Source organism: Sycon ciliatum, chromosome 6 (assembly GCF_964019385.1).
Source record: "Sycon ciliatum chromosome 6, ocSycCili1.1, whole genome shotgun sequence".
In the NCBI taxonomy this organism is placed as follows: Eukaryota; Metazoa; Porifera; class Calcarea; order Leucosolenida; family Sycettidae; genus Sycon; species Sycon ciliatum.
This window is the reverse complement of record NC_088648.1, coordinates 4,831,749-4,843,758: the sequence shown is the minus strand read 5'-3', so window position 1 is coordinate 4,843,758 and position 12,010 is coordinate 4,831,749. Positions and strand designations below refer to the sequence as shown.

General features: G+C 45.7%; 1 protein-coding gene across 1 annotated transcript; it reads right to left on the bottom strand.

Annotated features, from left to right (window-relative positions):
• Positions 1-418: 418 nt before the first annotated feature.
• On the bottom strand, positions 419-2,431 carry LOC135819081 (uncharacterized). The gene is made up of 2 exons (XM_065332234.1): positions 2,224-2,431; positions 419-1,410 (listed from the first exon to the last, which is right to left on the bottom strand). Exons 1-2 carry the CDS (start codon positions 2,429-2,431, stop codon positions 419-421), a joined length of 1,200 nt encoding a protein of 399 aa, XP_065188306.1.
• Positions 2,432-12,010: the final 9,579 nt, after the last annotated feature.

Below are 12,010 nucleotides of genomic sequence, written 5' to 3'. Positions count from 1 at the left end.
GCCTTATGTCTGGCAAAGCCTGTATACCTACATGTGTCAGCGACCGCAGCAGTTGCTGCTTCTGCCTCTGCTGCTGCTGATGATGTATGTGCACTGGAGGTACTGCTCCTGCGTTGCTCTCGTTGCCTCCTGTTGGCCTCCTTGGCATCTTCTTTCTTTTGTCTTTCTTCTTCAACTCGCTCCAGGGCTGTGAAGAACTCGTCGCTTGTCAAAGTACGAGCCTGGCTTGCTGCAGATGGAAGGCGTCTCGGTGTCACAGCTGGCGTCATGAAAATTGATGCAGTGCTGGGACTGATGACACCGGCAGTAACCAAGCTGGTCGCCGATGGCATTTCAACGAATCCCGTGTCCTGTGTTGGTGCTGCTCTAGCTGCTTTCCACATGTCGTATCGTGCGTCCGGCACATCATATCCTTCAGCTAGGCGCCTCTGGAACAGTGCTTCCTCTTCTGGGCTGAGTGGTTGCATACCTGATTCAGCGCGATGAACTTCATATGGTGCGAGGACATGCTGAGGAATAACCCTTCGGTCCCTTCGGTCCCTTCGGTCCGTAGGCCGTATACCCCCGTTACTTTAAAACTTGCCGCCATGATGTTGGCGGGGGTGACGGACTTCGTGAATGTGTCAGCAAATATTGGCAGAAAGTCTGACAGGGCGAGACTATGGCTGGGCTTTAACAAGCGGGCAGCTGCACTGGTGCTCTGGTGGTGTGCTCCCATTGCACTGAAGACAGTCTTGTCGAGTGGCTGCAGGATGTGGGTAGTCTTGGATGGAAGCGCAATGAAAACAACATTAGACTTCCTCGCCAGCTCGAGTATCTCCACGCTAATGTGGGAGGAATGATTATCCATCAGTATCAACTGGGTCTTCTCCCGGGATGTTGACGTCAAGAAGAGATCCTTGAACCAGCTCTGAAAAAGCTCTCTGTCCATGGACCCAGTCTTGGATGTGCAGTAAATTGCGCCTGGTGGTCCATTCTCCACCAGGCGTGTGGTAAGCTGTGCACGGTTGTAGATAAGCTGAGGGGGCAGATGGTTGCCGCAGGCATTGATACAAATGTTGGCCGTGATGTGGTCATGGCTGCGTTTGTGCTGCTGCTGTGCCCTACTTGCCCTAGCCGTCACAACTCGCTTGGGAATGGGGTCGGGATTGAATCCCTTCTCATCAACATTCCATAATTGACCCAGAGCGATGCTGTGCTTCTCGATAGTGGCCTCCAGCAAGTCGAAAAATGCACTAATCGCGGCTGGATTGGCATTTCTTGCTCTGGACTCCTCCAGAGATGTTGGTCTTTTTGTTGTTACTGTAGGGTTTCTCTTCTTGAATCTCCTCCGCCACATTGTGGTCAGTTTCTGGCATGGTCGTCCTGTCTCCCGGCGTACAATTTCAGCGGCCAGTGCGAGGCATGTGGCTGTGAGCACAGGCAGAACACGACAGACACAATTGTACATTTCTCACAAATATACTTGGGTACACTGGTTGGATCCTAGTTTTCACATTTTGTAATGCTGCACTGTTACTAATCAGTACACTGTGGTTACTGGTAAATTGGTACTGGCCCTTTTGCATATGGACAGTCCGGGGTGCTGCCATCGAAATGACATGAGCAATTTTTTTAACAAAACAGGAGAGTGGAGCAGACTCCCAGATTGACCTGGCCGTGATTATGTCTGACACATATATGTATCATGTGGGGGTTTCCCAAACCGGCACCGGCAATGTATGTCTGTGTGCATTGCACACGCTTCGTCTACATCTTGTTTCCTGATGTTATTTTGGGCCCTTCGAGGGCAGCACCCCTGACAGTCCATACAGAGTGCAAGGCTGTGGTAGTGTGCTTCTCACATTGACCGTACATTTATGGTTCCCACACAATATATGTATATCTTCCGAATAAATACTCAGGAAATCGCAACCCCATGCATGCAACAGTGCTTGGTTCAACATGGACTGGTACCTTCATAGCAAGTAATAATTATTATTAATTTTGTTCAAGGGGATTGTAATACATGATTATGTCATAGACATTCATGTACAGATGAAATTTGTCCGCGAAAATGCATGCACAAGTGCGTGGGCGTCGAGAAGAAGCCGGAAATCCGAATGCACATGCGAAAAATAAAAATTTGAATTTCCGCGGGAAACCGCACTTGAGATGCACGTGCGGGGCCGGGGGAAGAACTAAAATAATTTGTAACGAAAGTATTTTCACTCAAGAGCTCACCTCTGCTGATTCCGAAGCCTGAGTTTGCCAAGGAGGTGATGTATTCCACGAGTAGGTCTTCATGTTTCTTCGCAAGAAGTGGAGCAGGGCCAAGTCGCGATGATCTCCCATGGAGCCGATCATACAAAGTAGATCTCTTCACCCCGAATTGTTTGCTCGCTTTGCGAATGGAGAGGCCGGCGTTGCATGCCGCCACGGCTTCCTCCATTGTGGAAATTATAAAAATGCTTGGTGAACGAGTTGTGTTGGGTGGTTTTGTGACTTGTGGATCTGGGGATATCATTTCCTGGAAGTGTTTCCATTTGGTTCGTCGCAGCTGAGGCCCTCTCTTGCCGCCAGGACTCACCAGCTGAGAAAAATGCGCGGGAAATTTAGCTGTTCGAGACGTGTTAGAAGGGATGAGAAATGTCCCTTTGTTCTGGCTCTCACGTACTTTCTTTTGACTTCAACTTGCTTGGGGATGTTGGCTATTGTGCTGACAACAGCCTGTGTCGCTTGAAAGTGTTTCAGCTGGTGCGTTCGTGTTTCTGGAGAGCGAGTTCTCTTCGTTGTGACTAAATTTCACTATAATTTCGCATAAAATAATTCATCGGCACCGCATGCTATTTTCCTTTGATCAAAATTGAGCTGGCGATTTGTGGCTTCGTGTGCTGTCAAATCCTACCCGAGGGTATCATCCATGAACATTTGGGGGTAATTGCGATAGTAACTTCAGAGAAGTAAAGTGTCCGGGCATCGATCACCTGTCCGGGCACCGATCACCTGACTCTACGTAGTGAGTACATGTACAGCCACCGGCGCTAGGCACCGGCGGATTATGCCGGCATAATTATTGGCATTTGGTGGATGAAACTTTGGAGCATAATTTAATTATTTGGCATCCTTTCGGAGGTAGGAGCATAACTACATGATTGTACCACAGTTCTGTAGGCTACACATAGTCCATCGGCCAAGTCTCAAAATCGAAAGTGGTGATGCACTGAGCTTCCAACTAAACGCGACCATACCCAGCACGTAGAGAATATATCAGAGAACACTATTCCGTTTGTTGGACGTGCCGAATTCAGTCCAGGGCGTCGATACGAAGCGTTCTTCGTCGCCGAGTTTTTTTACTGTGCGCTCCATTTGAGAGTGCGCAGAGTTCTGATCGAGAGTTTTTTGAGCAGATTTTCAAATTTTTGAGGCTGTCAGCTGACAGCTGTCAACCCTAAATGGCACTTAGTATGTGACAGGCAATAGGTTTTGGTGCCTCCGTATGCCTTCTAATAAGTTCTATCTTCCTTCGTTTCACTTCGCTGCTTCGCCCACCACCTCTCAGGAGATGACAGCGTACCTGCACTAGTCAGCTCTCGCTAACCCTGTCTCTCTTTCTCCGTCTTAGCGCTCGTCATTCGTGTCCTTCTGCTGGGGCGAGCTTGATACTGTTGTGTCGTAGTTTTTAGGCAATAGTGGCTGTTGTTCGCGTGACGATCAGGATTTATGGAGAAAGACGACGACTCGCCAAGTTCCCATGCAGCCACAGACGGCGTAGCAATTCTTACCGCCAACCCTTCGAGCAACGGAACCGGCCTGAGTTGGAAATCGTGTCTGTGTAATTGTGCCACGATACGGATGAAACACACAGGCTCACATGTGACGAGATGAAGATAATCTCAACAGGCTGACGGAAATCCAACAGGCTCACGGGAACGCTGCAGTTATGGTCGGAGACACGGAGTTATTTAGTCACTGGTAAATGTTGCATCGAGAGCTGTGTGCTCTAACACACTTGTAAAAATCATGAAAAAGCGAAAATAATGCAATGGTGGGGCTGAGTGGTGTTCTGTGGAGGAGACGTCGCTGTCTCAGTATTCAACGCCGGACCCTGTATTTCAAGTCTGTGGTCATGCTCGATCATAAGTTCCTGTATGGCTCCAGTGCCTTCTCAGCATTGTTGGCGGGTAAGCACCTGGATCGTGTCCAAGTACTGCGGCTCTGGTGGCTTGAGGGATGTACGGGTGCTCGCCGTGCACCCCTGCCGGCAATCTGCTAGTGAAGCTTGGTACCTACTGTGTCCGGGAGATTTTCATCCAGAAGCTGATCTTCCTAGGCTGGAGCTGCTGCTACTCCTGTGCTAGCCCTCAACCACTGGCGCTCCTACTCGGCTCCAGTGTGGGCCATTAACCACCCTGCCTGATTTCGCACTGTTGCTATTCCACACCGTCAGCATTTAACTCTGAGGTCAGACCTTGATCCCTCCCACCATATGCTATCTGTCTGTCTGCCTCTCTCTCACACACAGATGTGCGCGCATACACACAAACACACATGCACACACACACACACACGCACACACAGTGACACAAACATACACATAGCCAACTTCTCTGTGTTTGGTGATCATCATCTGTTTTCTGATGTGCAAGCTCACCTCTGATGCCGATTATTTCCTTGCTTAGACCCGGTCTGCTATTAGACCAGTCTGCTCTCCCTTCACTCGCTTGTAAATCCTACTTGGAGCAGTAAGGTTGTGTCACTGCTCCTACTGATGTCATTGTTGTGAAAGCAATATCATCGCCATTGGTGGTACTTTTCCACCGTGCATGAATCATTTTAAACAATCATCATCTATGTGTCACGGCCTAACCATCCTCGTTACTCCCCTCATCGTGACTAGTGCTGTACCTTTGAAACCTACTTTGCTTCAGTGTATATTCGCTCCAAAGCTCTTGTTTTGTTGCATAGTGATCTGACGCAGTGTGCTATAGCCTATCGGGTAATATGGATAAGATTAGTACAGTCGGCATCGCCTATCGAGTGACCAGGTACATGTATAAGGATACTAGTACATGCATACCGGCTTAATGATATCGGAACACAAATAGCACTATGTGTGCAATATTCCTTTCTAAGCTCACGCTGTGCGGTGCAGATAGGTCATGTGTCGTTGCCAACTTGCCGCATGTGCATGTGCAGCAGGAAGGCACCACATGTCGACTACTACTTATACTGTACAGCATTGTGTGCTTACATGCATCTACGGCCTTGTGGATGCAATTGAGTCTCACATACATGTACATGAAATATTGCTTGTAGCGCGGCATCAGGTGTTAACATACAATGGCTAAATATTTTTCTCGCAATAATGACCGTATTCACCACAAGTGTGTTTATGTCCAGAGCCAACCCAAGTCCTGTATTATTTATGACCATGACAACAAGACTTCCGGGCTGAAATTCTTCTATGACAGGCATGAACACTTGCCTTACAATTGTTCGTGATTGTACGAAGTACATATTCGCTGTTGCATCAATTTTGCACCATTTACATTGTAGTGCCACTAGTGGTATCACCTGCATGCGTATTGAGTCAAACAAGGTTACCTCTGCCTATAATTATGCTTATCGTGGCTATCAAGAGCTTCGATGTAAATTCCCAGCTGACGAATGGTGTCCAGCTTGTGTTCAGCTCAGCTGGCACTCACAACTCATAATAATTGCGTTCTAGACGCCAGATGCCGGAGATGTTTCAGCTACAATTTAGACAAAACGTCCGTGTTCAAGAAAGCCGTCACTTCATCTTCTGTCCATCCTCAATAGCACGTTCAAGCAAATACGTCTGAAACACAGTAGCGACAATCCGACAGCGGCGACACGCCGTCTTCTCCGAATGAGCTTCTACCGTTCTAATTCAGATTCCCCCAAAAATGTCAAAATAAATAATAGATTTCCGCCAAGCTCGCTAGAATCTTGCGAACCGTCAACATGCAGGCATTTCAAGTGTTCGAGCGTGCGTAGATTCTGCTCAGCGGCTCAAGAACATTCGCCAAGCGAAAAAAAGTCGATGAGAAAGATGTAATGGTGGACGAAATTACGAAAATCGGAAGAAGGTATTCGACCCAGTTCGACTATCCTGGACTGGATTGGCAACGTCCAACAAACGGATTCGTATTCTATGGGGTCTCATGAGCTAGTGTGCCAAAGGGCGTTTAGTTGGAGCTTCAGTGCATCACCTTCGCCGAAAGAGGCCCTTTCTGAGATTTGGCCGATGGACTAACAGTGTACAATGCACCTGATCAGTGCTGGTGAGCTCCATGGTAAAGGGTTCGGTGGTCATGCAGATAGTGTTTTCAGTGAAAAGCAAGGTAGAAATCATGGCAATACTATCAATAATAATTATTATTGTATGCTCGAACTCGTCTTCTTCAAAGTTCTTTCTCACACTGATACAGTACAATGTCATGTAGCAAAAGATGCGAGTGAATCAAGTACAGTCGTCCCTCTCTAATCCGGCACTTGTTAATCCGGAACCCTTGCCAACCGGCGCACTTTCTGATGAAACCGATTTTTTTCGTTCAATTCCTACATCGTAATCCGGCACTTGAATTCCGCCTCCGGCAGTGACTTTTTGAAACGAATCGCTCAAACTGCACGTAGTTTGATTTCATAATCCGGCAGTCGTAAATCGCGTTCAGTTATCGATCGAATTTGACAACTGTACTCGACCTCGCGCGGGAGAGTTCAGTTCGGTTGGTTGTTAGGACTTTTCCGAACCCGAACTCAATTTATACAAAGAGAAAGACCAAGGAACTACAAGTTACGCTATACTGTCCACTAACACCACCAGTTACTAAACAATCAGCGACGATGCACGACACTGACCGACGGTACTGACGTTCTACAACTAACTGGCTAACAGCTCTAGCACATCAGGCTTGAATGCGCACTCCAACAGCCTTCCAACTCTGGCACAAGCATCCCGCGCACTTGCTGATGCAATTGTTTGCTTCGAAGGACATCCGTCGTTCGACCTGCATGATGTCGACTGCTTGCGTGGCCTTCTCAAGAGGGTCAATGTTGTCCAGGAGGCAACTGCTAAGCAGTCAACCATACTTTCTTATTTTAGCAAGGAGTAGTGTCCTGCCAATTTTCAGGTCTGTGTGTGTGTGTGCGTTTGTGTGCAAGAGTACATGTGAACATGTTCTCTGTTTTACTTTATCACTAAGCACTGTGTATATTCCTGGAGAACAGTTGAGAATATAAAGTTGTGCATCAAATACTTGGATCGACATGGAAAAACCCTGCGTTTTGACGTATGACACATGCATGCAATTGGGTAGGGCCGGATCAGAGGGCAGGATTTCTTAATCAGCAGAAAACGCCGTAGCAAAAGGTGCCGGATTATTAGAGAGGGACGACTGTATCCCGCGGCCCGGGGGGGGTAGTGACGGGTACCGGGTAGTCCACAAACTGACTCTGCGTACATGTCATGTACATTATTCATGATACGAAGTCGTGACCTCTGGATTTTAGCAGCTAGCCGTGCACACGTGACTGTGTAGGCTATATTTTGCTCTAATAATTAAAAAAAATGAGGTATAGTTGATGTTCGATCATGATGGAAGGACTTGGAGAGGTGGAGCTACGGGAGAGATGAGCTGATTATTCACAGGGTGAGGTTGGCATCGGTTGGACGAGTATGACGATTAGGAAGACATTTGAACATGATAATTTTCAAAGGTAACTCAAACTAATTTGGCAATAAAAAAATATTTATTGCAAAAGAAGTGTCAACTAAATGAATAGAAGAAGTAATATTTTTTTTTCTTTTCCATGTTGATCTCTGGCATACGAGTACATGGACACCTTGTTACAGGGATACTCATGTATTTTGTTGTACATGTACTTCTGGCCACTTGCAAGTACGAAAAACGCACAATTTTCCGAACTTTGAGGCTCCATAAGTTCTAGGCACTGGCGGATTATGCCGGCATAATTATTGGCATAATTTGGTGGTTGAAAATTTGGAGCGTAATTTGGCATCCTTTCGGAGGTAGGAGCATAACTGCATGTACATGTACATGATTGTACCAGTTCTAGTACATGTACATGTATGTAGCGGGCTACACAATTGTGTACAATGCACCTGATCTGTGCTGGTGGTCTGCGTGGTAAAGGATTCAGAGGTCATGCAGATAGTGTTTTCAATGAAAAGCAGGGTAGAGATCATGGCAGTAGATTATCGTATGCTCGTCTTCTTCAAAGTTCTTTCTGACACTACTATGATACAGTACATGTAGCAGAAGATGCGAGTGAATCAGCCTTTATCATCAGGTATCCTGGGGCGGACAAGATAGTGACGGTCGGGTAGTCCGCAAATTTCCGCGTACATGTACATTATGCATGTTACTTCGAAGTACGAAGTCATGACCTCTGGATTTTAGCAGCCATGACTGTGCACTGCAGGCTATGGATATTGCTCTAATAAGATATACTACAGTACTACAGTAAAACCTGTAACTAACGACCACCGTGACTAGCGACCGGCCTGCTACTACCGACCACTTCGTCAGGCACGGACGGTCTCACGTTCAAAATGCACTGTGACTAGCGACTACCTGCTGAACGCGACCAGCGACCGCCTTTTCTTGTCCCAATGTCGAATTTTGACCCGTAACTAGCGACCGCGATGTAGCAAATCAAACATTGCTCGAAGCTCTTTCTCGAAATTTTGATGATTTTTTTTTTTTTTTTTTTACTATTGACACAGCCCTAGGACATACTACTGGAATACAGGTGGAGAACAAAAAGAAACGAGGAAAAGGACAAAACATGGTCATTTCGATACTACAGCTGGACAAATGAACGCAGTCTCATTTTTACTGTGGAATCAGTGTGGACTGCACTACACCTGTCATAATTTCAAGTGCTGTCAAGAACAAACATGATAGGAAACGTCTTGGAGAGCGCACCCAAAGCGCTCTTTGATCGATGATTGTTACTACTTGAAGGAGAAACTAACTGACTGAGCGGCTCTCTGTCGAAGTGCAATCACACAGCTCAGTCACCAGGTCACACTGACAGTCTGTGCTGGCTAGCTAGCATGCTACGGTACATGTACTCACCTGTACGGAACACAGGCCAGGATACGATGGCGGATAATATTAATAGTCTACAGTCTACTTTCAATAAATCGTGACGCCATTTTGTTTTAACATGAATATCGCGGATTCAGTTATTATGAAGGAAACAGTTGATATCATCCAAATAATTATTTGTTTCTCCTACAATAGTTCCCATCCGGTGCTGGTGTTAACGTGGGGCCTAGTGTCGCGGATCTCGATGGCTTCACGTAGTTTGCGGCGGGCTCTATCTTTGAGATCCGCGACACTAGGCCCCACGTTAACACCAGCACCGGATGGGAACTATTGTAGGAGAAAAAAATAATTATTTGGATCATATCAACTGTTTCCTTCATAATAACTGAATTGGACAATCATTATAATGGAATAGCCACAGAGCCGTCGTCCCTGAATTCGAATCACTTATGTAACAGGTAGCCGAGTGGAAAGCCGAGTGGGAAGCTTCCCTCACTGACATGCCTCTTGCACTGTTGCAGTATGCATGCACGAGGTTAAGACATAGGTGTGAAATACATCCTTCACACATACAGGTGTTAGGAAAGTGAAAATGACTGAATGTGACAATATGCTTTGGTTACGGTGGTGAATATCTCACCTACACCTTTGAAGCTCAACTCGCTGTATCTGTCATTCGTAATGCGCCAGATCATGCTGTGTTTGGCGGTAGGATTTGTTCTTACGGTATGTTTTGGCGCTGGCGTTAAATGTCTCACTTACACCTCTGCCACTGATTCTACTATGCGGGATTATGCTGTTTTGGCGGTAGGACTTTGGCATAAAACTGCTTCTTTTTGGCTGGCATGGCATCATTGTTTCATTTCGTACCTGACGATGGCAATTTTGCCGAAATGTTGTACATAAAAGGAATCGGTTCGGTTTTGCAGTGCTGTGGGAATGGGTGTGTCCACCGTACGTCTCTCTACGGATGAAGATGCAGGATGCATCGACTTCTCACTCATCATGCATGTTATTAGAACTGATGGAAATGAATGTTTTTCCATTGATTGGCTATAGTGTTTTACGTCGACCCTGACAGCTACAATGCCCAACCATACAACAACGAACTGATCGGCTACATCACTGTATTGCAAAAAGTTTCCATCTGTTCGAATAACATGCCCTGAGCGAAAGAAATAAACTTTCTCTTTGCATTCGAGGGTAATAAGACTAGGTACCGGCGGATTATGTCGGCATATTTATTGGCATAATTTGGTGGTTGAAAAATTGGAGCATAATTTGGCATCCTTTCAGAGTTAGGAGCATAACTACATGATTGTACCACAGTTCTAGTATGTAGGCTACAGAATTGTGTACAATGAACGCACCTGATCAGTGCTGGTGGTCTGCATGGTAAAGGGTTTGGAGGTCATGCAGATAGTGTTTTCAATGAAAAGCAGGGTAGAAATCATGGCAATACATTATTGTATGCTCGAACTCGTCTTCTTCAAAGTTCTTTCTCACACTGACACAGTACATGTAGCAGAAGATACGAGTGAATCAGCCTTTATCAAGTATTCTGGGGCGGACGAGATAGTGACGGGTAGTCCGCAAAACTCCGCGTACATTATACTGTATAGCAGGAAATTTTCGGACGGAAATATTTTCGGACAAAGCCAAATTTCGACCATTCGTACGGATTTTATTTTCGTACAGTGCTGCAAGCTAGATGCACATATGTACATGTCCGCAACCAATAACCATGTACAGTGTACTTAAAGTCACATGAACAAATTTTAGTACGGAATTAATTTTAGTACAAAAAGGCCGTGTACGAAATCGTACGAAAATATATTCCGTCCGAAAATTTCCTGCTATACAGTACATTATGTATGTTACGAAGTTACGGATTTTAGCAGCCATGACTGTGCAGGCTATGCACATTGCTCTAATATTAAAAAAATGGGTATAGTTGATGTTCGGCCATGATGGAAGGAGAGGTGGAGCTACGGGAAAGATGAGCTGATTATTCGCAGGGCGAGGGTGACATCGGTTGGACGAATATGACGATTACGAAGACAGTCGAACATGATAATTTTCAAAGGTAACTCAAACTAATTTGGCAATGAAGAAGTCTTTTTTACAAAAGAAGTTAACTAATGAATAGAAGAAGTAATGTTCTCTTTTCCATGTTGATGTTAAGCATACATGGACACCTTGGTATGGGGATACTCATGTAACATTTTGTTGTACTTCTGGCCACTTTCAAGTACGAAAAAGGCACAATTTCCCGAACTTTTGAGACTCCATACATACAAAAAAGTGAATATGTATCCCCGCGTGCCAAAGCATAATACATGTAATTACTCAATCTTCGGACAGCGCCCTACATGTACATTACAGAGAGGCAGTATGCTATTAACCCTGCTAGAGTTCTCGATCCTTGGGATGGGCAGAAGATACGAGTGAATCAGCCTTTATCAAGTATCCTGGGGCGGACGAGATAGTGACGGGTAGTCCGCAAAACTCCGCGTACTTCCTTTTTTGGCCATGTGCCTCCGAGCTGCAACCAAACAAGACAAAACTTTCCTTTTTGTGCCTTTTTCTGTACACGGGGATTTTGTCAGTTAGCGCCCATTTCCTAAAGATAGCAACTTTTCTCAACTTGACCGGTGACAATATTCATGACAATATCCTGGTAGGATTAAAGAGCTGTGCAATTGTGAACAAAATCGATCGGGCCGTTTTTTTATTTTCCGATTCGGGCTTAAGCGCACCCTCACAAATAAGCCTATCGGCTTATAAGTGAACCTAAATGCAATTCCATCCGCGACACACGGACGCCACAAAACACCATGTTCACAGAGTTTAATGCAACTCAAGCGTATGCGGCAATGTGTGAGACAAAACGACCTGCGAAAATAGCAAATAACGCAAAAACTAACCCA